The 26,935-nt window shown below is 38.7% G+C and overlaps 3 protein-coding genes across 9 annotated transcripts in view; 2 read left to right on the top strand and 1 right to left on the bottom strand.

Moving 5' to 3' along the window:
* Positions 1-8,189: 8,189 nt before the first annotated feature.
* LOC144059713 (cathepsin Z-like) lies at positions 8,190-11,140 on the top strand. Its single transcript, XM_077578985.1, has 6 exons — positions 8,190-8,358; positions 8,423-8,586; positions 8,661-8,840; positions 9,693-9,843; positions 10,713-10,875; positions 10,936-11,140. The coding sequence occupies exons 1-6, from the start codon at positions 8,237-8,239 to the stop codon at positions 11,056-11,058; spliced, it is 903 nt and encodes a 300-aa protein (XP_077435111.1). The 5' UTR covers positions 8,190-8,236; the 3' UTR covers positions 11,059-11,140.
* Positions 11,141-11,995: 855 nt separating this feature from the next.
* LOC144058892 (transmembrane O-methyltransferase-like) lies at positions 11,996-16,666 on the bottom strand. 4 transcript variants are annotated; one of them, XM_077577526.1, is made up of 5 exons: positions 16,537-16,666; positions 15,338-15,521; positions 14,430-14,696; positions 13,188-13,384; positions 11,996-12,695 (listed from the first exon to the last, which is right to left on the bottom strand). In XM_077577526.1, the coding sequence occupies exons 3-5, from the start codon at positions 14,656-14,658 to the stop codon at positions 12,381-12,383; spliced, it is 741 nt and encodes a 246-aa protein (XP_077433652.1). In that variant the 5' UTR covers positions 14,659-14,696; positions 15,338-15,521; positions 16,537-16,666; the 3' UTR covers positions 11,996-12,380. The 4 variants fall into 4 exon arrangements, with proteins under 4 accessions (XP_077433652.1, XP_077433653.1, XP_077433650.1 ...); XM_077577527.1 differs by having other exon boundaries at positions 15,338-15,512; XM_077577524.1 differs by lacking the exon at positions 16,537-16,666 and adding an exon at positions 16,135-16,502.
* A 104-nt stretch (positions 16,667-16,770) lies between these two features.
* Positions 16,771-26,935, top strand: part of LOC144058891 (LIM and calponin homology domains-containing protein 1-like) — a 52,876-nt gene continuing 42,711 nt past the window's right edge. For all 4 annotated transcript variants that reach the window (XM_077577521.1, XM_077577522.1, XM_077577520.1 and 1 more), the window contains exon 1: positions 16,771-16,913. In XM_077577521.1, the coding sequence (XP_077433647.1) occupies positions 16,794-16,913 (120 nt within the window). In that variant the 5' untranslated portion in view covers positions 16,771-16,793. The remainder of the gene's footprint in view (positions 16,914-26,935) is intronic.

The raw sequence follows: 26,935 nt of genomic DNA, 5'->3' as shown, positions 1-26,935 counted from the left end.
ATTCTAATGTACCATATTTATGCCACATATATTGATGTAAAGAGCTCTAATGTGCCGTATTTGCACCATAATTAATGTTCTATACAACTCTAATGAGTCATTTAATGTTCTATACAACTCTAACGGGTCATATTTAATGTTCTCCGTACCATATTTATACTACATATAATGTTCTAAAGAGCTCTAATGTGCCATATTTGCGCCATGATTAATGTTCTATACAACTCTAATGAGCCATATTTAATGTTCTATACAATTCTAATGTACCGTATTGAATGCTCTAATCTATATTTACACTATATTTAATGTTCTATACAATTCTAATGTACCATATTTATGCCACATATAATGTTCTAAAGAGCTCTGATGTGCCATATTTGCGCCATGATTAATGTTCTATACAACTCTAATGAGTCATTTAATGTTCTATACAACTCAAATTTTCCACGTTAACGCATCATTTAATGGTCTGTGCTATGCTATTTACACCTTATTTAACATATCCAAATGTAATGTGCCATATGTACACAATATTGAATGTTTATTGCAACGCTGATAAATTGTATATACTTCGTTATCAATGTTCCATACAACCCTAACATATATTTACAACAGTTGATGCAATGATACAATGATGCAATGGGACATCATAGTTATTGTTAAAGTTAAGATTAATGTATTAATGTACCATATTAACATATTTAATGTTCTATACTACTCTAATATTTGGTGGCCCTTAGTGGGGGGGGGGGTGTAAAAGTCCAAATATGATCAGCATTCCCGTGCATTCATTTGTAGAACTTAGAGCCTCATTTGCATGTGCAGGCCCATCCTAAAATGTCAAACTACTGCTGCTGGCTCATTAATAAGAAAAAGGGAACATCTCCAACCCAAAGTGTGTGCGCGTTTGTGCGTATGTGTGTGTGTGTGTCCTTTTTGGCAATTAAACGAGCAGGTGCAGTAATTCCAAGCGTTCCCCTCAGGCTCCAACATGCATACAATAAATATTTAGATGAAAGTGCAGACAAAACACACACACAGTGGCTGATTTCGACAATAGCAAAGTAGTCAAGTAGTTTCATAATAAATCACATTTTATTGACGGAGGCTTTTTTTTGCCTAAAAGCCAAGGTCGCCTTGTATTGCGTTTGTCATCTAATGTCGTCGGTATTTTAATGGATGAGGCTGTGGTGCATTTGCATAATGTTTGTATTTTGCATTTGTCTTTATAATGTCTTCCAACAGAATTATATTATTATTGTGTAGGTGAGTGACCTCATGCAACACTCAATTGCAGTGTCAGAATTTTTAGTAAAGTAAAGTTTTTTATTTATTTATACTGTCAAAATTTTCACAGAATACCTGTCGTGGGAAAAATATGTTTCTTTCTCTTCTATATTTTAACTTAATTTTATTCTCATTTATCATACTCAATAAATCATTTTTAAATAATGAATTCAAAATCATAATGATCTGAATTCTTCCTAGCAACAAGCAACATCCTGTCTTTTTATTTATTTTTTCACAAATCTCAGTCCACATATGTATGTTATTTTTGCAAATTATTTATCTATCTAAGATGTTAAAACTGTTTGTTTGACGCAACAATTTTAATGGTTCATTAAATATGCATTAAAAAAAGCAATGTTTTTGGAGATACGAGGATTCCGCGTGAACGTGATTTCTCTGCCTAGCAACAAACGGCCAAATTCTTTTGACTGGTGGGATCCAAACGATTTTCCTCCACGAATTTTTCCTGGAAACTGCTAATATCATTCTATGGGCAAGTTATTTCCCTCCCTTGATTCTACCTACAAGAAACCACTGCTATCGCTAATAAATTATTTTTTGTGACATTTTGTGTTAAATGGTGCACCATTCATTTTTTCCAATGCAAAATATGTGCTTGGTTGGTCGGAAACTAGTGATATAATGCACGGGAAGGAGTTCTTACAAGCATTTCCTTCCCTGTGAGTTGTTTTTGAAGGTGAAATATAAAACAAACCTGCAGCTCTCAGTGTGGTGCCAAAAGGATATATTTCCCAGTAACAACTCAGCCCCGCGAGAAATACATCACAGCTGCTGACTGTCAACAAAAGCCAGCAAATCTCGTCCTCCCGCCTCGTGGTGAGGAGCTCGTTATCCCAGGACGACTGAAGGCTTGTTGCAAGATGCACGATCGCATTTTTTTTTCCACTGATAAGCGGGCTGGGACTTCTCTGCTGGACTAAATGCTAGTAGAAGAACTGAGCCAAATGAATATTTGTTCAATAAAATTGTATTTATTCATAACAGTCGATTCTCTTCGTTTGCTAACGTTTGTTTTGGTTGCACTGCTTTACTGCGACAATTGTTGCAACACAAGAGTCTCATTACAGCTTGTAAATGAACACGAGAGTTGTAATGATATTGCATGTTGTGATACTAATAAAGTTTTCTTTAAACAGACAATTGTTGTCTCCGCATTTTTGTACCTAGCATTTTGGCGACGAACATAGAGTTTCACTTTGCACATTTGTCCTCATTACTCGACCAGTCTCGTGGTCCTGATGGTACGAGTATTCAGAAGTGGCAAATCCAGGTCCAGAAAGTAAAAATCCTGCCACAGTTTGGCTTTATCCCCAGGTGCTAGCTAGCTAGCTAGCTCCCTAGCTAGCTCCCATGGTGCTTGTTTACCTTTTACGGAGCTAGCTATAGTATCAGGGGCTAAAGCCAAACTGTGGCAGGATTTTTACTTTCTGGACCTGGATTTGCCACTTCTGAATACTCGTACCATCAGGACCACGAGACTGGTCGAGTAATGAAGATAAATGTGCAAAAGTGAAACTCTATGTTTCTGAGAATATTTTAGCTTGGAACACCTGACGCTAGCAAGGCTAACTGCTAGCCTAAGTTTATTTTTGTACTCTCCGACCAAGGTTAGGTTTTTAACTGAGAAAAAAAACACAAAGCAAAATGGAAACTAACTAAAATGAAAATTCTAAAAAATATTATAACCCTGTCTCTGACCCATACAGTTGAATGAAAATGTTACCGCCGGATATTTGGATTATCTTCTTTTTTGCCTAAATGTAAGGTAGGATGACAAAATCATGTGATTTGCGATTAGTCGACTTCAAGGCCTAAACGTCGATGCAGAGTAGTAAAGTCGACTTATCGACTACTTTGTTCAACCCAACAATGGACTGTAATTGCCTCCAGATGCCACAGGATGGCAGCAAAAGGCTATTTCTGTCAGGGCAAGGACATTTTATTTGTATTTTTGTATTTATGCCTTCTATAACTGCGACATGATTGAGCGGCAACTGATTTGTTATGTTTTTTGCTTTGAAAAGATGAACCAGGAAGTGAACTGCAATATAATTGTATGTACATATTGAGAGGCATGAAGAGTGTGTGTTTTGCCCCCGCTGCGAGATGCCCTCTGTCACAAGAAGATAGAAGCCCCTATCCTCATCGGGCCCCTCGGCTCATCACTTTCACTTTTTTTTTCAGGAAGGGGGGTGGGGGGCGGGGGGGGGGGGGGGGGGGGTAAGCCAGAAGCTGCTTGGCGTTGCCACTGCTGCTGCTGCTGCTGCTGCCGCCGTCGTGACCTTTTGGAATTTCACAATGGAGAGGCGCTCCCGTCAGCAGAGCAGACTGAGGGTCAAATCTTGACCTTCGGCTCAAGTCCAAAAGGAGGTCTTTGGCGTCTCCTTTGGACAAACAGGTGCACTTCTTTATGTAATCAATCAATTAATTAAACATGTTAACTGCAATGTATTTTTGATCAATTTATTTCCGAAAAGCATTTTTTAAATGAGAAGAGACCCTGCAAGTTTACTTCATTATACTTTACTACCGCATTTATTATTTCTTCTTTAGATTTGTATTCTTGTATTTGTACTTTGTATAACATTCGTTATATACGTTTTTCAAAGCCCTTTAAAGCGACAGTTCAAATTATTCCACCCCAGTCCTGTAGGTGGCAGTAATGTACATAACAATTAGACTGACAACCAAAATAGAGTTTAGCTATCGTATTGGATATTCCTGCACCCATAAATAAAATACCTCTTCTTACGGCCAATTTCTCCATAGTGTTTTTTTTTTTTGGGGGGGGGGGCTACGACTTTAATCAGCCACATAATTTCCTGCAAATTAAGCCCTACCCCTAAACTGCCCACGCCTTCCATCTTCTTAATACCTTGCACATCTAATCCAATTCATTATTGGAGGGGGGGGCTTTTTTTCCCCACTAGGCTGTCAGAGGAGACAAAAGTGCTGCCAAATATGGATGCCTCTTGCGTTTCATTGGATTTGTGCACAGCCCTCCCACGGGGATGCGGTAGCGAGAGGGACTAAGAAAGAAAAAATACCTGAGGGTGGGGGGTGAGGGGGGGGGCGCAGTGCTCATCGTGTTGCTTCATTGATGAAGGTGGCATTCACAAAGAGGCAGGAGGGCATTTGAGGCGCTAATTGAATGTAAAGGCGGAAAAAACAACATTATCTATGACGACTTTGGATTGATAGCGAGCTTGTTTGTGTTTTTGTGAACAGAAATTATTAAAAATGAAGAATGTACATGTAAATGGCTGGCTTCCTGTTCAGTTTGGTCCTTGAGACTTTTTAGTGCGTCCTGTTATGATGGACATGTCAATCATCCTAATTTTTTTACAAGACAAAACCTCAGTTCAGGGAGCATGAAAAGCTCTAGACTTGGTGACACTTTCCTCGTCCCTGAGCAGCAGCTGCAAACAACCTGACGGTGACCCCCGTGTCGTGCCTTAGCCTCTTCTGTGTTATTCTATAAATATCAGATCAGGTTCCCATGTGCGAATGTGTGCTTAATTGAGACAGAGCCCCCGCTGACCCCATGTAAGGCTGAGCTCTCGGCGCCACCACCTGTCAATCACGCCGACTAATTGGTAGAGCGGAATGGTCGCCGACGTCCAACTTGTACCAAAAAGGGAAAGACAAGGATGTGCCTTTTAACCTTTTTAGGTGTTTCTTTATGACAAGATGCTGCTTTTTGTAACATGTGTAAAATGCCACAATAAAAAAAACACTGCAAAAAATTTCAAAAAAGTATTTTTGACTTTAAAAAACCCTATTTTTATAATTTAATAATAATAATAATAATAATAATAATAATGTAATAATAAATTCATAATAAATAAACATATTTTTCAATCATATATATATATATATATTTAAACTAGAAACAAACAAGCCACATGGCGTCAGAAGTGGGACAAAAGTTCAGCTTAGCCATATCCCAACCGCAAATCAAAAGCGCCCACAAAGATTCAATTGCATTTTCCCTCACAGACGCAGCACTTCATCAAACGCTAATGCTAACCTGTGCTAACACTGCAGCTACTCTGTGCTTACTTAGCTATTCACTTTGACATGATAGTTTCGAAAAATGTCACATTTCCACCATGGCTTCCAGCTTCTGACGCCCCAAAAATTTTGAGCATGGGTGAACATAGAATGATAAAGAATTAGTCATTTTCTTTTTTCAGAATTTCTTCTGTGTAGTTAACTACAGGTCAAATTACTATCGAACAATAAAAAAGTGAGTATTCATCCAACTATTGTTATGGTACCTCACTTCTGACACCCAAAAAGACATTAGCTGTTAACTCTAGCTAGCCAGTTTTTTCTTGAACTACCACCTGTGGTGTCAAACACTAGTGACTTAAGTACAATGGAATGATTGAAAAGATTCCCCAACTTCTGACAGGGAAAAAGATACTTGTAGCTAATCTTGAATCTCTCTTGTTATTCTCAGAATTCCATCTGTGTTGTTAACCATTGTCAAAGTACAATGGAATGAATAAAATGTCCAAGGACAGCTTGGATGCTTATGAAATTTTTGGTGCGGTACCCCACTTCTGACGCCATAAAAGTCATTAGATTCTATTATCCGATATCCTTAGAGTTGTTTTTCTCAGAAGACTATCCGTGTTAACTACAGGACAAAGTACATTGGGACATATAAAATATCCAATTGCCATCTTAGCATCCCACTTCTGACACCGAAAAAAAGATGTTAGTGGCTGATCTCGAGCCCCTAAGAGTTGTTTTTGTTGGAATGCCATCTAAGTTATTAACCATCAAAGTACAATGGAATGGTTTAAATGTGCAAGGACAGCAAGTGTGCTTGTCCATTTTTTTCCCAAGGCATCCCACTTCTCCCGCCAAAAAAGACATTAAGGGGTAATCCCGGATCTCTTCTGAGTTGTTTTCTTAATGTAGTTAACCATTGATCAAAGAACAATGCAATGATTAAAATGTCCAAGGGCAGTGTAGTAGCTTGTCCAATTTTCACCATAGAAACCCACTTCTGACGCCAAAAAAGTTGGTGGTTAGTGGTTGATCTCGGATCTCCAGAGAGTTGTTTTTCTCGTAATACTATCCGTGTTGTTAACAAAGTAAAATGGAATGATTAAAATGTCCAAGGACAGCACAGGTGCTTGTCCAATTTTCACCATGGACACATGCCACATCCCGCTTCTAACGCCAAAAAAAGAAAAGAATATGTTGAAGCGTAGGAGGTCTCTTCAACCCCGAGAGAACATTGGAAGAGGTTTCAACCCTCTTAAAATGCCGCGTGGTGGGAGGTCTATTTTCTCTCCATCTTGCCTCGCTCCGCGGGGAGTGCGCGTTTGTGTGCGCGTTCGCGCGCGCGCGCACGTTCGTGTGCGTGCGTGCGTGCAGGTTTAAGCCGGGGATCAGAGGTGGGTGGCAGGGCTGCTTGACGTTGTAAGATCTTTCCACCAGATTAAAAAAAAAAAAAGAAGAGAGAACCAGCGAGCGGTTTTTTATCAGGAGGTCACAAGGAGAGCTGAGATTTCAGGGTCACTCGGTTCATCTTTTTTTGTACACGTGTATGCATTCATATTTCAATGAATGTATGTACAGGATGTTTTTCAATGCCTCTGTCACCAGGTGTGTGAATTGAATGTATACGAGAGGGAAAAAAAGAAGGTGCAGTTAATCTTGTCGGCAATTAAACCGGTATAAGATGCAATATATGGCAGTAGGAAAATTCATGTATAGTACTATATAATAGTAGTAATAATTTTATATTTTGCAGATGGCATCCTCCAAGGCCTAATTGAACATCACAATAATGGCGATAATGGGCATAGACAAACACAACAGATTACATGTTTTGTTTTTTTTGGAATTGATGTGTATGTAATGCGTATGTCAATATTCAAAGTTAACATTTTTAAAAAAAAAAAATCGTCATCCATGAGTTTAACGCATTGGTAAAATAAAAAAGTGGCAAGAAGAAAATCTGTCTTCAAAATGTGGCCCATTGACGTTTCAATTACTGCCCAGGAATGAAAACAATGGCACGTATTTGCCAAAGCAGAGAGCGTCACCAAGTGGAAGTTTTTTGTTATTACCTCTCTTTGTGTATAGGACGTAAGACAGTGAATAAATACAAATTAATAAATAAATATTGACAATATTTTCGTGCCAACAATAATAATTATAATCACAAGCAATGATGATCAGGCCTTTGAGTTTCCTTTTTTTTATCCAAAACGTAAACTTTGATGCCATGCTATTCTACATAATAGGCTACATCAGAGGTTTAAAAAAAAAAAATAATAATAATAATAATAATAATAATAATCTTAGCAATTTAGCGTTGCTCATCTGTCTAATCTACCTGTTTACAATTAACGCTCATTTGATTGAATACCATATAGGCATTCGTCAACTGTCAAGTGTGAAACGCAATTTGCCCAAAATGGCTGAATTAAGAATCAAAATGGATGACGTCCTGTTCAATTTCGGTCATGGGTCCTTGAGACTTTTTTTTTTTTTTTTTGGAGTGTCCTGTTATGGTAGTGCTAGATTGAGTTTCATGTTGATCAGTGAAACTGGTGTTAGGGACAATTATTTTTTTTTTTAGCTACTGAGTCAGTTTTGGGGGTTCGTGTAAGAAAATTGGGACGCCTAAAATATATTCATTTTCACCCATATGCTAGCCAAAATTATTATTATTATTTTTTTTTAATCAATTTATTTATTTTATTTTTTTAGCATATTCTGCAGAATCGAGGACAAGGATTGGGGGAAACCTGTCATGTGTCTAATCAGCCCAACAACAGACTGCTTGTGAGTCCCAGGTGATGCCAATCATCAATCAAGCCAAAGCGGCACATTCCGCTTCCTCCTTCTCAAAGCTGCCCATTTATAGCTGGCGAGGTACAGGTTGTCTCCGTTCAACATGTCGCCACTGTTGTGGTTTGTCCTTTTGTTAGCATGGCCTGCTATTTGGGCAAGGAAGAGTTTCAGCGAAAGGCCCAGCTGTTACCGGCCTGTCCCTCGGAAAGCGGACTGGGGAGTCAAGTGCGTTCATGTTTGTTGTGCGGTTTGGTGCTGATATATTTACAACCTTGAGTATCTCTCACAGAACTGCACCGCGTCCCCACGAGATCCTCAACCTGATCCAACTGCCCAAGACGTGGGACTGGAGGAACGTGGACGGCATCAACTACGTCAGTGCTACCCGAAACCAGCATATTCCCCAGTATTGCGGGTCCTGTTGGGCCCACGGCAGCACCAGCGCCATGGCGGGTGAGGTGGCAAAAGTGCCGAGTCAACTTTTTGTAGTCTCTCAAACGAGTACAAAAGCGCCGTTTTCTTGACAGATCGCATCAACATCAAGCGGAGGGCGGCGTGGCCTTCGGCCTACCTGTCAGTCCAGCACGTGCTGGACTGTGCCGACTCGGGCACTTGTCACGGAGGCGACCACGGTGGCGTGTGGGAGTACGCGCACAAAAACGGCATCCCGGACGAGACTTGCAACAACTACCAGGCCATTGATCAGAGTTAGCATCGCAGCTAATGTGTATAGTATGGATGCTGGGCCAGCAGGCTACCTGGTTTATAATCTAAATTCTGTTTGTTTCAGCCTCTTTACATGTCAACCAAATCTACCCAGGGCCTTCAAACTATCAGCTTTTTAACTTTCACTGCCATAAATTCATTAAAAAAAATTTTTTTTAAATTGTTAAAATAGGGGCAAGAGGTGGTTATTCTTTTAAAATTGTAATTAGTTGACTCTTGCTTAATCACACATTATGTCCGTTCTAAATGTACAATAACAAAAAATCTTAGGTTTTCATACTCTTGTTAACAAAAGTGGGGGAAAAAATGTTAAACGAATAGAAATAGTTCAAATTAATTTGACCTTTATAGCCGTCAACGGCAGTGAATACATTTTATTTTTTTTAAAAAGGAAAGAAAATATAAAAATTTGGGGCGTCTGGCGATTAAAGTTATTAATCCCATGACTAGACTAGTAGTACTATTTCATATCTGTTCTAAATATACAATAAAAACATTCTAGGTTTTAATATTCTTGTTAACAAGTGGGGGAGAAAATGTTAAACTAATAGAAATGGTTGAAATAAATTTTTGACGTTTATAGACGTCATTGGCAGTTAATTGGCCCTCAGAGGGCAAGAGTGCTAGCACTCAAATGCCAACTTTTTTTTTTTTTTTTTTTTAAATTCTCTAGTTGGTCAGATCATAACTTAAGTTTTTCAATGTTTGCATTTGGTCATATTAGATTAATTGTGGAAAATATTGTTCATGGCATGGATGCATTTTAAAAAATATCTATCGTATTAAGTTAATGCCTGGGAGCCGAATTCAATTTTAATAACTCCTGTTTGCAGGATGTCATCCTTTCAATGCATGTGGGACATGTTTGACTTTTGGAGAGTGCGGCAAAGTGCAAAACTACACTCTATGGAGAGTTGGTGACTATGGTGCCATCACAGGACGGGACAACATGAAGGCAGAAATCTTCACAAGAGGACCGATCAGGTTTTGTAGAGTTCCCACGGGCGTGTCCAGAGTTGGCGTGGGATTGTAGAGTAATTCTTAAAAAAAAGTTTCCCTTTTCTTGCTATTAAATTGATCTTTTGTTCATTAGTAGGAAAATGGTTAAAAAGATATTTGGGTTTTTAAATTTACAATTTAATAATAAAAATGTTAATATAATTTACAATAGATTTAAACTGGCCATTTTGGGGGGTTTTTGTCATAGAAATTTTGCCCAATTAACTCATTTTGAAACATTGTATATTAAGTCATTCACTGCCATTGACGGCTATAGATGTAAACATTTCATTTGCACTATTTCTGTTAGTTTCACACCCCCCCCCACCCATTTGTTAACAGTATAAAAAATATATATTGTACATTTAGACCAGATATCAAATCCGTGATTAATCTTGAGTTAACTAGTGAAGTAATGTGATTAATTACAATTTTTAAAAAAAAATGATTATTAAAAATTAGGGGCAACGATTACATTTTTTATTATAATTAATCGCATGAGTTCAATAGTTAACTTATGATTAATCACAAATTTGGTATCGGTTCTAAATGTACAATTATAAAAAATGTTAACAAAAGTGAAATTAATATAAATAGTTCAAATGAATTTTTGACGTCTATAGCCGTCAATGGCAGTGAATGAGTTAAATAGGTGATGCTAAATTGCTCAGTATTGCACCGAAACTCAAATTCAGCCATTTTCACTTGAAATCAACATCTCCTGATTAACACTCAAAAAATATATAAATGATTTAACAGTCAAAAAAAAAGATCTGCCATTTTGTTTTGAAGTGAAGACTTGCTCATTGTGGCCTGTTTGAGCAGTCTTTGGAAATAACAATGTCCTCTTTCAGCTGCGCTATCATGGCTACGGAGAAACTCGACATCTACACCGGCGGCTTGTACATGGAATACGTCAAGGATCCCGCCATCAACCACATTGTGTCGGTGGCCGGCTGGGGGGTGGAAAACGGCACGGAATACTGGATCGTGCGCAATTCCTGGGGAGAGCCTTGGGTGAGTTGTGCCCAGTTGACGGCTGCCGACCGTTGAAGCTAACCCCGAGTCTTGCAACAGGGTGAGAGGGGCTGGCTTAGGATTGTGACCAGCGCCTACAAAGGAGGAAGCGGACCGCTCTACAACCTGGCCGTGGAGGAAGATTGCATGTATGGCGACGTCATTGTACCATTGTCATATTAGATGTAGATTTAAACGGAACAAAAAAAACAAAATTTTAAGACTTGTATTGAAAATCAGTGGAAATAAACTTGTTATAGAAATATTACTGTCTTTTTATGCACATGTATAATTGTGGTCATCAGGATTGGACTGGCATATAAAAAAAATAATAATTGGCCCGGCCTAACGTAGTTCTGCGATCTATATTGAAACTGGATTACTAGCCTCCCTAAATTGTGGGCCAGTCTCTTGGGGTCAAATGTAGGAAAATAATTAAAAAGCACTGCATTTGTCTCCAAATGGAGGCGGGCCCACCAAGCATCTGCCCCGCATGCCAGATGGCCAGTCCAGCCTTGGTGGTCATATTTGAGCTATATGTGAACATCTGATTGGCTTTGTGGAACTTTTGCTCAGTAGGACTGGCTATCGTTTCCAATTTCTTCACTTGATTCAATTTCGATTCAGAAGTGTTCGCTTAAAAAAATAAAAAATAAAATAAATAAAAATAGTTTGTTTTTTTCCACCTCCAAATTAAACATGGGACAAAGTATTTTTGAATATCAAGGACATGATTAAAAAATCTCCACAAACATTACATTTTGCGGAGGAACTGGTTAAATGATAAATATAACTAATCAATAATTGTACAAATTCAGGTCTTTCATATATGTAAGAAAATACTTTAAATTTCAAGAAAACTGAAATGTAAAAATAGTTAAATTCTATTTTTCTTATAAGAAAATAGAGTAAAAGTCAAGAAAGGAAAATTGATATTCAGGTTTTTTAAAAAAAAAAATTTATAACTCAGCCCTATTAAGCTGTTGGCGACTTGCGTAGAGATGTGTAAGACCTGAAGGTGCTTAAGCATGGCCACATTTAGTACTGTAATTGGTATCAAGGAAGTACAGTGGCCCACCACCCGAAATGTAATTGCCTACACCATAAAATGGGTACAAACTATGATCCCAAAACTTTTTATTTGAAATGCTTCCAAAGATCTTCAAACATGACTACAGACTTTAAACATAAAGTAATTGTAAGTGATCAAGAAAATCTGTAGTAGCTAAATCAGTCCAATGTAAAACAATGCACAGCAAAGTTGCATCAATGGCGCCGATGCTCGCTAAGGGTTGGCGGGGAAATGCTGTTTCTAACGTATTCCGTTGATTTGTCATGACTCGTTTAGTTTGAATGCCAATGTATGTTGAAGTGATACAAATGTCTTAGGGAATCTTAGTGGAAATTATGGAGATGCTTCACAATTTGCTGCATTTTTTCCAAATCAGTAAACCATTGGGATCGTAGTGTGATTATATTTACATTTCCTATGGGAATCGTGATCATTAAGTGCTTTTGTAGAAGATCTCCAACAACCCGTGAGGCTGCGACTTAATGCGGTAACAATCTCGTCGTTCTTCTACCAGGTTGTATAGTTTCGCCATCATTCTGTTTCTCGGGTTCCTGAAGATCAGAACTATGGTGCAGCCTGTGGGGCAGAGCAGACCCTGTTCCTCCAGAGCTCGCAGGTCCACAAGGTACCTACTGGGGTTGTGGTCCATGAGAATCATGTGGAAGGTGTCGCTGGTCCTTGGACCCGTTCCCAGATAAGCGTGTAGTGTTGGGATGGTCCTGCTTGATCTGCCTATCAACACCTGGAACTACAGAGATGACTTTCAAAAAGAATGTTTTTACTTCACTTTAAAGTCACTCTTAAATTTTAATACTAAACTCCTCAATAAGAAAACTCTAGTCTGGATCTGAACGATGACAAAAATAATCAGATGGCAAAATCTAGGTCCAGAAAGTCAAAACCCTGCCACAGTTTGGCTTTAGCCCTTGGTGCTAGCTAGCTAGCTAGCTAGCTCCCTATCAGGTAAACGAGCACCATGGGTGCTAGCTAGCTAGCTCCCTAGCAGGTAAACAAGGACCAAGGGAGCTAGCTAGGGAGCTAGTTCCTGAGGCTAAAGCCAAACGGTGGCAGGATTTTTACTTTCTGGGCCTGGATTTGGCACCTCTGGACATTTTTGCATACTATCGACATATAACAGTAGTTGTTTTTTGTTTTTTTTTAATGAATGGATTATTAGTTCACCACTAAATGGCAATAGGGATCACTGAACGTGCACAATTGTAATGCATGACTTCCCTACCTGAGTGTCATCGAAGCCCGCCACCAGGATAATCTCCTCGGCGAGGCTGGCCACGTTGGGGTCCTGCTCCACCGTGACCAGCCTTCCAAAAGGGGGCAGCAGGCGCAACAGGAGCACTGAGCTGTAGCCGCAGTACGTGCCAAGTTCCAGCACCCTGGAGGGACGCGTGCGCCGGCCCACCTCGTCCAAGGCATGACCTGTGGAGGAGACGCAACAGAAGACCATTGGTTTGATTATTACCTTTTAATTTAAGTTTTAAATCGTACACCTTTTTGTAATATTGAACATTTTCTGCAGGAATGTCAACGGTAAGCTTATAGTCCCAAAACCTCAAAATAAGGGTGGGACAAAATGTTGATACTGCACTGTGCTAATGTTTTCTAGATAATTATTAGCCAGTGTTTAGGCGCCATCTTGTGGCAATTTAAGGTGTTAATATGATTACAAAAACCGCAAATGGGTTTTAATGGAAAAGCTGGGCATGGGTGTCACAAAATATGCATATTTCATTTTTACTTTGGTTTCAAGCAATAACAAAACACACGGTCAGTGTCTGGTTCCACACAAAAAAAAATGAGAGAAGAAAAAATCTAATTTTGCCTGAAAGAGAGTGAGAAGAGGAAAACTTATTTAATCACATTTAATCTCCCATTCAAAATTTCTAGTAGCGGAGTAGCTAGCTTCGAGTGGCTAGCTAGCTAGCTAGCTACTCTAGCTTAGCTCTAGCTAGTAGCTAGCTACTGTAAATTAGGGATGTAAACATTTCTAGTAGCAGAGAAGCTAGAAATTTTGAATGGGAGATGGGGTGGGATTAAATAAATTTTCTTTTTTTTCCCACTCCCTTTCATGCAGAAATGGACTTTATGTTTTTGGTGTTTTTTTTCTCTTGAATTTTTTTTTGTGGAACCTGACACCGACTATTATTGCCTAAAACAAAACTAAAAATGAAATGAAATGAATTAAATATGCATATTTTGTGACACCCATCCCCAAAATATGCATATTTCATTCAAAATAAGCATATTTCATATCGGTAAATCAATATATCAACATATGACAAATAGGCGGGGCTTCAGTTCCCCTACTTTTGCGGAGGATAGGGATCAATTGGCACCAAGATACCACAAGATGGCGCCAAAGCAATACTTAGAGAGCTTTAGCCTGAGCACACACACAAAAAAAAAAGAATCGCAAAGCATCAAGGGTAACGCTGTATTGACATGTGAACAGGCGGACACTGACCAATCTGCGCGCCGATCGCGCCGGTGATGTGCGTCTCTGCGTAGATGTCAAAAGTCGCCAAGACGCTGGTGGGGTTGCCGTGGATGCAATTGTTGAAGACGAAGGCGTGCGTATCCTTGGGGCTGGCGTGTCCCCGCAGCAGTCGCAGCGTCCATGCCAGCGCGCCGCGCCAAAACCTCATGACGGCGGGAAACAGCGGCACTGATGCCGCCACCAACGTAGAGGACATTTTGATATTACTGTGCGATGACTTTGAATCTCCAAAACCTACAGAGGAACGAATGATGAAAAGACACATTGTCCGAAAGTGAGTTTTTAAAGGTTTGTGTACAAATAGTGTTCCCCGTGCAAAACTTTTTTTTCTACATGTATTGAATTTATTTAACTAAGCAGTTAATTTATACATTAATCTAGTTTATGAAGAAAAATGACTTTTTAAAACAATATTTTGTGATTTAGATGGGACTGAAAAGGCAATAAATGAGTGCATAAATAATTTTAATTTAGACATTACACATAGTAATTTTCAAATGAGCATTACAGTACATTAAAACCGAGGAATTAATTAACTGGATTTTGGATTTGAAGTTAATCCTTGGCTCCCTCTGTTGACGAAAAATTGTATTTCTCTTTTTTAAATTCTAAACCAAAGAAGGAGAAAACTGTATGCACATTTTCTTAAATCTTAAGTTATTCCTCAACTAAAACTACTACTTGTTTGTTTGTTTTTTTTCATTAATATAAAATACAAACATGAACATTAATTACAAGTGTTTAGGACAATTTGTCACAGTGTGTCGTTGCTTTATGAACTAACATTCAAAAAGAATTACAAAACATGTTGGGGTAAAAAACAACAACACACATTTAAATGAATTTCATGCTGTAAAATTGTATATTTTACTTACCAAGCACAGGGAAAGAGTGTGTGCGTTTATCCTGTCAGGCACAGATGCAACAGCTAACTAGCAAATCAACCACAATCACACAAACAAGTGAGCCACTTGACTCCTGTTGCTGGTATCCAGGACGCCTTGTGGAGCAGATGGAGTGAGCACCTCAGAGACACTTCATTAGGTACACCTGGGCACACTATCAAACAATCAATAATTATGCATTTGCACATATAATAACGCAGACTTGAGCGTTTTGTAGTTTTTTTTTTTAATTTAATTTAGGATTGTGGCTGTAGTTTGCACACAGCGGCGTCCCGTCAGTCCAACTGAATCAAGTTAACGGAAAGAGGTCAAAGAAGGCCGGCAAATCCGGATCTGCTTCACAATAAGAGTATGCGTGGACGCTAAATTGGTCAAAATTGGTGGCAAACAATCATCCACTTCCTGCTACACAGTAAAGCGAAACCAAACATGTAGAATAATACCTTTGTATTCAGACAATAAAGCTATTAAATCTACCATCGATTCCGTCGTCTTGTGTCCTGTTCAATTAAGCTTTGATTTGAGAGCTCAGAAACTTTACATGAACGTACAGTATTTATATATTCAATGTTACAAGAGTGCAGAAGGCAGAAGCCATTTACGTCATTAAGAAGTAAATACAAATATTGTAAATTAAAAGCTAATAATGCTCGTTTTAGCTAGCCCAGCTCATTTACGCCCTCAGTTTTGATCACGTTGATTGAGAGGCCATAATACGTTATTATATTTTTAAACTTGATACAATACTATGATAAAAATGGTCTTACCTTATTTAATTGTGTAATAATAATAATAATAATAAAGAAAAGGGAAAAAACGATTAAAAAAAACACTCAGGGACTGCCACAGGTGATTATATCTAGCCAATCAGCTTAGCGGAAATCGAGTTGCTGAGGTGGACGAGGAAGTGAAAGCTTCCTCGAAGCGGTTGATTCGAAAGTTCCTTTACATTCGAACTTCGAAACTCTTATTCTCTCTCTCTCTTTTTTAAGTTTTATTGCACGAGCACATGATAAATGTACACACTACACGTTATAACGACGTTAACCTGTCCATGAACAGCTATCGCGAATGCGTGTCTTTAAAACGTCACGCCACCAAGAGGTATGGTCATAAAATGGCCACTTGCGTATTGCTTTATTTTGTGTTCAGTTTGTGCACGTCCCTACCGGAAGCAGTGTAGATGACTCGAGCAAGCTTTGCGCTAGCATTCCCTCCTCCTCTTCCCTCTCCTCCTCTTCTTCCTCCTCCTCCGCAGCCCGACCAGCCACCCGCCACACAGTCTCCGTGGAGCTCAACCGGAGGGGAGCCACCGTGGCTCGACTGTCTCGCCGGTGCTGCTACTGCGACATAACCGCCGGAGGCCGACGAACTTGGAATAACGACGCTAGCGACCCTCTTCAATTTATTTTTGTTGTCGTATTTGATGGCGGAACTGTCACAACGACGCTTGGGTATGGCAAGTGAGGTAGCACACACCGGACAGTCGCATCAGCATCAGCCGGTCACTGCATCCGCTTTCCGGGAGGCGCAGAAATGGATTGAGGTGAGCTGCTCGTTTGCCACAGGCAAGGTGTCGTATCGTGCATAATGTTTGATGTTTTGTTTGAAATTTGCATCTTCTTGCCTTGCAACATCATCGCCTCGTCACCTGTTGAAAGGTGACGTACGCTGACATTGTTTAAAAAAAAAAAAAGTCGCGTATCCGCAGCTTTATTGGACCAAGCTACATATTTTACATGACAAAAAAAAATGTCACAAGGCTGATTGATGATGATTTAAGTTTACTCACACATGAACTTACTTTGTGTTAAATCTGAGCCTGTTTAGTTGAACACAAAGCTACTATTCTGTTGCATGAATGGCAACAGGTGGATGCATAAGGTTAATTGTACCTTTGGCAGAAATTCACAAGTACAGTAAGTCTACTTTAGATTCTTAGTGGGGGGGGGGGGTTTCAACGTTGCATTTACGCTGCATTCTTCGAGTGACACAATTCCAATCGATTTGCTCGTGTAAGGCACAATTCAGATACGGGTTTTTCAAAATAAGAATAATAATGACGTCATCATTGTGAAATTGGGCCTGTTTAGATGAACAGCAAGTTAAATGAATGGCGACAGGTTGCTAACCATCTTAATTCTACCTTCTGCCATCTAATGGAAGAGCATGCAAATTGTTCAGGTTGTCAATATAAGTCACAGTCACATTGATGAACAAAGATGATCGTGACATGATGATAGTGTTGCAACTTACGTATTTTGTTTGCTGTTTGCTACAACAAATTGAATGGACGCTTTTGATATTATTGTATTTTAGCGCAATATTTAGCCAACAGTGACGAAAATAACATGATTACAGCAGTGAGGTGATTATTGAATAAATTGGTGGAAATACTGCATAATAGTTTGCATCAACTAAAAAATGTATTGAAATTAATGATAAAGACCACACACTGGACAAACTTGAATCCAAAAACTTCCGTGACCCAATAAAAATAGACCTGAATTTGGGTCGAGTGAAGTATATATGAGCGAGGAGAATATAATGAGATATGATCCATATTTAAAAGTGTGCCAGCAGACACAATGAGCGCATCATGTGGAATGGATTTTTGCCTCGTTGCCAGGCCGGCCCAACAATCAACACACAAGCGTGGTTTTGTTTTCCGCCAGGGAGAATTTCAGTGACAGCAACTCATCGCTTTTGACGCAGCTTTGTGAGGTGACACAATGGCTGGCATATCTGATAAATGCCTCATTTGGTGGGATTGAGTCAATGCAGCGGGGGCACAACTAGGGATTTGGGGGCCTCTTTTTTTCAAGGTGGGGAAGACCCCCCCCCCCTCTTTTATCACAACAAAATAATCACTGTTATCAGTATCACAATATTGCTAAAGCAATTGTGTCTATAGGTTGATTTAAATTACGGGAGTAGAAAAGTTAAAAGGGGTACAAAAGAAGAGTGCATTGAAACTGGCAGCCCGTGGGCCACATGTGGCCCGTGCACACATTCTGAGTGATCGTCAATCGGAGTGAATGAACTCATTCACTGCCATTGACGGCTATAGACGTCAAAAATTCATTTAAACTATTTCTATTAGTTTCACACATTTTTTCCACTTTTGTTAACAAGACTGGGAAAACCTAGATTTTTTTATTGTTTATTTAGAACAGATATAAAATTTGTGATTAACTCATTTACTGCCATTGATTGATATAGATGTCAAAAATTCATTTTAACCATTTCTATTAGTTTGACATTTGTTCCACTTTTGTTAACAAGAAAAAATCTAGGTTTTCATACTCTTGTTAACAAAAGTGGAAAAAAATGTTAAACTAATAGAAATAGTTCAAATGAATTTTTGACGTCTATAGCCGTCAATGGCAGTGAATGAGTTATCGTGAGTTAACTAGTGAAGTCATGCGATTAATTACAATTAAAAAATTTAATCGGCTTACGCCCCTAATTTTTAATAATCTTTTATTTATTTTTAAATCGCGTCAGGCGATTACATTTTTTAATTGTAATTAAGCACAGGACTTCAATAATTAACTCACGATTAATCACAAATGTTATATCTGTTCTAAATGTTAAAAAAATATATTTTTTTAAGTTACAACCCTCGTTTTTCCATTTTCTTACAATGGGCATCAATTGCATGTGGATTTTCGCTATTCTGCTAGCAAATTAGACAAAAATATTTAAAAATAAATAAATACAAACCACATTAAAAAAAAATTAACTCAAAGGCATATTTAGTAGAAAAAGTACACTCATGCTAGGCAAAATATTGTAAAATAACACAAAATAAATACAAAATGTAAAAGTATTATCTAAGTAATACACAGTATAAAAAAAAACTAATACAAGTGTTAGACACAAAATACAAAACATTGAACAAAATAATAAAAACAAATATTGGACACAATCCCAAACTACTAAACAATAAAAATGTTGAGGAAAAAATACAAATATATGAGACAAAATACAGAAAAAATATTGTTGTCACCCAGGCTGCCTTTTTCCATCTTTTGTAGTTTTAAACAGTAACTGAATTAATCAAATAATCAGATTTATCTTAAAATAATTATCTGTTTTTCCTGATGTTTTATTACAACCCACTTGACTAACGTGTATGTTTACTGAGCAAGTTTAACACGATCACAGCCTCTTCCATTGACATCAATGACAATAATTCCAAATAATCTTGGTTGTTATGTACATCCAACACTCCAAAAAAATAAAAAATAAATAAATCTATTCCACCAAAGTTTGAGCCATCATTTCATCAAAGTCCTGAGAGGCTTGCTGGCATTTTCCAAAGAGCTTCTGTTGACCTGCAATCAAAATGGGATCAGGGTACGGAGCTGAATAGGTAACTGATAGCGCAATCACGTTGTTGTTCTTCTGTGGTTCTTCCCCCCCCCTCGGGAAAGGAGTGGCCTCGTATCATTTGGCCACCTGCTAATGCTCACTGGAGGGAATCAGAGGCAGGCCACTGTAAACGAATGAATGAATGGATGGATAAATGTAACCAGGCCTCCTCATTCATCCCGTCCAAGACTGCTTATTTTCTCTCTGCTTTTGTCACGGATCTTATCAGAACTGAAGCTTCGGGACGGGGTTACCGAAAGTTGATAGTTTGCTGGATTTGCTTCCTAGTCACTAGCTTCTTTCAGAAATGTGTCGGCAAACCACCTGTAAATGTGCTGCCATGACCACAAAATCCCTCGGAAAGCGACACCGTGGATATTCTTTATCCTCCGGGCTACTTTGGAAGTTGTGAGTGACTTGCTTGTCACTCCAGAATCCTTCCATGATGTCACTCCCCCGCTTCATTGTCATTCTTTCCACGAGATGACGGATGGATGTGTTGAGTGGCGAACATTTTCCCGTCATTTCCTCCCTAAAAATGCACGTTGATTACAAGCAAACATGGGAGGGTCGTTTTCGAAGCTTTTGGGCCAGATTGAGGATGTCTCCTTCATCGCTTCCAAAATCCAGAATGCCAGGATTGTACAAGATAACTGATTACTCCGAGATGGGAATAATGAAGGGAATACAAATCAGCTTTTGCCAAGAAGATCCATTTCCAGCATGTTAAGAGCCCCTTTAATATCAAGAACCTCAAGATGATCAATTACCGCTTTCAAAATGCCTGATAAAGCGACACATTTTCCGCCTTTAACTCATTTGTTCCCAAAAACGTATAAAATCGTTCTATTTTAAATATTCCCATTGTCCCAAAAACGTATTTATCCTTTTTTTTTTTTTTTTTAATGCTAGAGCATGTAGAAAGCTTTGACGCAGCCCCTGAACTGAAGAGGTCGCTTAAAGCAATGGTAGTTATTACAAAAAACAGCCAGTAGTTGGCAACAGAGTATAAGAGATCAGCCAGGGCCATGTTGCAACAAGGTCTGTTTTTTTTCTCAGGTCTGTGAGTAATGATGACACTTAGCTATATTCTAATGCTAATTGCTGCAAAACACAAACAGATACAAATGTGCTTTTTACTCTTTTTTTTTTTTTAAGAGACTAATCTTTCTTTTGGTCGGTTCCATGTTTTTATAGCAATAGAACACAATATCCTGTGGACCTTGCAAAATCAGTCAAAATCCCATAAACAGCCGGGAGCGAAGTGGGTTGCTTCAGTGAAAATAGCTGGGAGGTGAATGAGATAAATTGCTCAGCTTAGCAAACTCTTTTGTAGGATAGCATCGGTGGCCATGTTGGAGCTGTGAGTCGGGTTCAAGAGAAAGAACTCTGCCGGCTGCCGTGGCCTCCCATGAGAACAAGGTTCCCACTGTAGCAGGCCGGCATGCTTTTTATCACGGGTATCTCCATGAGTGAGCTATTTTGTGCATGCATGAGCCCAGTGAAAAAAATGCCCCGCTAAGGCTGCCCAGCAACAGTTGACAACTGAAATGAGGTGTTTAAGCCACAAAGCCGGGCGGTTCAGTCCACTTTCTATTGGAGAAAGACCCCAAATCCAAGTCATATTGCTGCAATTTTCAACAAGCTTCATTGGATTACAAGTACAGAATATGACCAAATTTTAACTCATTCGCTGCCATTGACGGCTATAGACGTCAAAAATTCATTTAAACTATTTCTATTAGTTTAACATTTTTTTCCCCACTTTTCTTAACAAGAGTATGAAAACCTAGAATTTGTTCATAGTACGTTTAGAACAGATATAAAATTTGTGATTAATCGTGAGTTAACTAGTGATGTCATGCAATTAATTACAAATACAAATTTTTATCGCCCCTAATTTTTAATAATCTTTTTTTTTGATGAATTTATGGCAGTGAATGAGTTAATGGCACAATAGTACGACGCATTTTGACGCTATCGGCACTACTGTTAGCAGCAAGTCCAGAGTTGGAAATCCTCAGATCGGAATCAAGCCTGGATAAAAATCTGATACGAATCGGATATCGTCAACAGTGTTTAATTGCAGATCGAGTCGACTACCGGCTGACGTCATCCCCAAAGCACAACATCTCACTGTATAGTCTCACACTGTTGCTGCACGACTGGCAGTGTGGCTTCCAGTGGGGGTTGCACAAGCTCCCTTGGCAGCCAAAAGAGTCCAGCTCCCCAGCGTCGCCGCTCCAAAAGTGTGACCCAATTAGAAGCATCCCCTGGACGGGGGGAGGAGCATCGTCAGTCTCTGTCCTCACTCTCAAAAACGAAGAATTGCAAGAGCAAACTTGGATGTAATCTTATCATTTCTCATCAATCGGGCATTGATTGGCTCATGACATCACTAAAGGTTGGCTTCGATAATTAACTCATTCGCTGCCATTGACGGCTATAGACGTCAAAAATTCATTTGAACTATTTCTATTTAAAAAAACAAAACATTTTTGTTAACAAGAGTATGAAAACCTAGAAAAATGTATTTTTTGTACATTTAGAACCAATTTAAAATTTGTGATTAATCGTGAGTTAACTAGTAAAGTCATGCGATTAATTACGATTACAAATTTTAATTGCCTGATGCCCCTAATTTACGGAAAATAAATTTAATAATCTTTTTTTTTTTTTTTAAGAAAATAATTTTTTTTTTGTAAATCGGAATTAATCGCATGACTTCACTAGTTAACTCACGATTAATCCCAATTTTTATATCTGTTCCAATACAATAAAAAAAATCTAGGTTTTCAAACTCTTGTTAACAAAAGTGGGAACAAATTTTTACTAATAAAAATAGTTATAATAGGCGATTAAAATTTGTAATTGTAATTAATCGCATGACATCACTAGTTAACTCACGATTAATCACAATTGTTATATCTGTTCTAAATGTACTCTAAAAAAATTCTAGGTTTTCATACTCTTGATAACAAAAGTGAGAAAAAATGTTAAACTAATAGAAATAGTTTAAATGAATTTTTGACGTCTATAGCCGTCAATGGCAGTGAGTGAGTTAACCAAAGCAGAAGTAGTTGGAAATCTCACTTGTGGAGGCGGAACCTGCTCGGTTTACAAATCTGAGCCGGCGAGCTGTTCGGCCACGCTAACTAAGCTCTATCAATAAAATGGGAGCGTGATTTCGGAGTCACGCAAAGCGACCCACTTTGCCTGAGAACGAGGGCGATCAATAGAGTGGAGGCAGACGGCATAAAAAAGGATGGCGGGTGATTAGAGGAAGTGATGAATGGAAAAAGGTTGATCACCCAACAAATTGAAAGCGTTTATACTATACGTGTTGACGTTCTTTGTGCCCATCAAAGCTGACTGTTGAAGTCGACTGTCAAAAAAAGTATATTTGTATCTGATTCTGTTTTGCAGCAATTAGCATTAGAATATAGCTAAGTGTCATCATTATTCACAAACCTGGGGGAAAAAAACACTGGGAAAAAGAGCTTGTTGCATCCTGGCCCTGGCTGATCTCTTATACTCTGCTGCCACTTTCTGGACGTTTTTTGTAATAACTACCATTGCTTTAAGGTCACTGTATCAAAGCTTTCTGTATGGTCTAGGATTAAAAAAACAAAACAAACAAAAAAACATATAAATACGTTTTTGGGAGTGAACGACAAAGTATTAAAAACAGATTTATATGTTTTTAGGTTAAAGAGAAGAACTCTTTGGACAGAATTCCAAAAGTTATGGGCCACCTTTTCTGCACGTTCAATTTGCCCACGCCATTGATGACAACATCATGACAGACGTGTGTTTTTCCTCTCTGTGTGATACGAGTTACATGCTAATCTGAGACCGATCATGACTTTCACTGTCCGCTCACTCACTTCTCTCCTGTTGAGAGTGTCAAATAATTCCTCGAGTGGAATGGCTTACATTAAAGCACGGGCCTCTTGAGCGCTGTTAGCGCCATCCTCTTGCTAGTAGCGAGGGGATAAAGTCTAATCCTGACTAATCTAGCCAGATGCACCTCCCTCTTTTGGGGGGGTGGGCAGGGTGTGTGTGTGTGTGTTGACAGCTCCCACAAGGTGGCCCGTTGCCCACTTGGACACCATCGAGTTGCATGAATTGAGCAGCATTGGTGAAATTCTATCCCAATGTGATATTTTACATTAAGAAGAGTTTTCAATTCTCTGTTAGGTTTTGCAGAACTTCAAGTAGATGTAACAATCTCGTCATCCTTTTTTTGTAGATGAACGATGGTGCAACGTTTTACCATATGTTCTTTGTCTTTACCGAACATTAGTATGGGGCTTTCAAAATGAATCGGGTCATCGATTATCAAATTAATCAACAACTATTTAATAATCGAGTAATCGTTTGGAGCCGGGTTTTTTTTTTATTTAAAATTGTCCAAGTCCTCTGATTTTAGCATAGCAACAGTAATTGCTCACTGATTTCTGTCATCCTTCATGAAAGAAGATGAATTATTTTCTGTGTTTGATCAAAATAAGGCATTTGGAAAACAATGACCGAACCGGTAACATAGTACAACATCATTTAGTTTTTTGTTTTTTTAATCACTATACGAATACAAAGTACAAAATAAACACCAATCACTAGTTAATCACTAAAAAAAAAAAAAAAGCTTTTGTAATGCACTTAAATGCTAAAATGAATCCAATTAGTCGATTAATCGATTGAAAAAATATTCGATAGTGACAGCACTACTTTAGCATTATTAGCTGTTCCAGTGTGTTTCAGTCTCCTTTCTTCATGATATTCCTCATTCTATACTAGTAGCGCCTTTGATATTGCTCCAAGAATGCATCTGTACAAATAAAGGCCTCCCTCCCATCTGCAGTTGAGTAAATAAACCCTCCTCGAGTCCCAGTTCACTATTTTGCAAAAATACGTTGACATGCTCTCAGAACTGTTTTTATTTATCTGTTTGTTTGTTTGTTTTTACACAAAAACTGCCTGCCTATAAATCATTATATGTAAATGAGCTCACCTGAAAAGATCAATGCTACCTTTTCCCTTTTAACATGCTTCATAAATAATCTTTTTTTTTTTTTTTTGCCTATTCGTGAAAATTGTTGTTTTGGCAACAGGAAGAATAGTTTTACGTAACTGTTCTTATCATAATCCATTGTAGGTGTGAGCAACAAGCACCGACCTTTACTGAACCTTCTGAAGAATGTGCTTCTGTTTAAAAATGATTCTCCATATACTGCTTGGCTTTCTTTCCTCCTAATATCCTAAAGCCCCCTTGGGTGAGGCACAATAGAAGAATTTCTGTACATTTGGAGGGGTAAAGCTTCCTTCTCTTAATTGGACCTCACCATTAACGCGGACTGACAAGACGGCCACATTCCCCGGAATGACACAAGGTCTTAGTGTCAGGGAAAGTGTCAATAAACGACTTTATGTTTCTCGGCGTTGACACATGACGTCGGTGAAGCTCCCGATGAGTCTTTGTAGTGACGAGAGGGGCGAGCAAGTCCCAACGTGAGGACCAAAGAACACAATCTTATCACTTGGCGTGTTGGCAGGGGCTCTTTTGTTGCTTTTAGACGACACACGGCGCATACTCGGGAGGAATCGAACCGTTGACGTCTGTGATGCGGGTTCGGTATTTATGCTGTTGCTGGGATACTCGATAGAGATCGACCGATATGTTTTTTTTTCCACGACCGATACCGATTATTAGTAGTCAAGGACGCCGATAACCAATATTTGGAGCCGATATTCATTTTCTAAAAGGGAAAATGTTGGCATCAAAAATTGAAAAAATACAAACTCCAGCTCTTATATTGTTTATTGAACAACTTTTAGGTTTCGTTAAATATTGGAGTCAATAGACTTTTTTTTTTTGTTTTAATAATCTAACAAAAAGTTCAAGGATCTCCCAGGGGCTACGAGTAGCATGTTTTCAAAAATTAAATAAAAACACTAAATAAAGTTTTTCTAAATATCGGAAATACTGCATTAAAATGTATATTAAAATATGACTTATCTTAGTTTTAATTTTTAACAAAAACAGAAAGTGCAAAGGCCAGCAGCATCTCAGAACATTTAAATAATTAGTGCCCTGAAGTTAACACTTTTTAAAAATGGATCTATTTTTGGGCGTATGATTCTTCAAAATGGCGGATGCCAATATTGGTCAAAATGCTGAATAATCGGCCCAGCCAATAATCGGTCTATCCCGAATACTCTACTTGAGACTTGATTGGCTTTTGTCGCCGTCAGCTTGTGACAACAGGAAGGACAACATGGAGACTTTTTCATTTGTCAAAAATGTTTTCCACATTTTTTTCTGTAATCACTAATTGAGTCTTTAACGGGGCTCTCTTCTTCAATCAAAACATGGCTGATGTCTCGTCTGTTCGAATGAGGCTACTGGAGTGGTCAGTGGCTTGTTGTTTAGCTCCGCCTCCCGAGAAAACTTAGCGAGCAGGATATTGGGAGACTCATGGAAAAGTCCTTATGCTTAGAAAGCTAAGCTGAAAAAGCTGCCGCCAACACGGACGCTCTTTGTTTCTGTTCCCGCAAGGCTTTTTCTGTCACTATTCACCTTATGTGCTGCGTGTGCTATGGTTTTAGTTAGCTAAGCTTTGCGTTGAGTAGTTTAAAGACGACAGCCAACAGAATTTTAAACTGTGGTGTATTTGTGAGAAGCTGACGTATTCGTCCACGTCTGCAGTCAATACTTCTTCACAGAAGACCAAAATCAGTCCATGGTTGGGTCACTTATAAAATTATTTAAACAACTAATTGAGCTAATTTATATAATAGCACTCTCACACATTAATTAGTTTGGGTGGAGAGTTGACACTCAAGCGATCAAAGTCAATTGTTGTAAGTTGTTGTAGACGCCTGGAAGCTAGCAGATACAGGCTAATTGCAATGTCTGGAAGCTAGCAGCTACAGGCTAATTGCAATGCCTGGAAGCTAGCAGTTACAGGCTAATTGCAATGTCTGGAAGCTAGCAGATACAGGCTAATTGCAATGCCTGGAAGCTAGCAGCTACAGGCTAACTGCAATGCCTGGAAGCTAGAAGCTACAGGCTAATTGCAATGTCTGGAAGCTAGCAGCTACAGGCTAATTGCAATGTCTGGAAGCTAGCAGCTACAGGCTAATTGCAATGCCTGGAAGCTAGCGGATACAGGCTAATTGCAATGTCTG

The sequence above is a fragment of the Vanacampus margaritifer genome, chromosome 10 (assembly GCF_051991255.1).
Source record: "Vanacampus margaritifer isolate UIUO_Vmar chromosome 10, RoL_Vmar_1.0, whole genome shotgun sequence".
Classification (NCBI taxonomy): domain Eukaryota; kingdom Metazoa; phylum Chordata; class Actinopteri; order Syngnathiformes; family Syngnathidae; genus Vanacampus; species Vanacampus margaritifer.
Note: the sequence above shows the minus strand (reverse complement) of the source record. Positions and strands in the feature narration are given on the sequence as shown.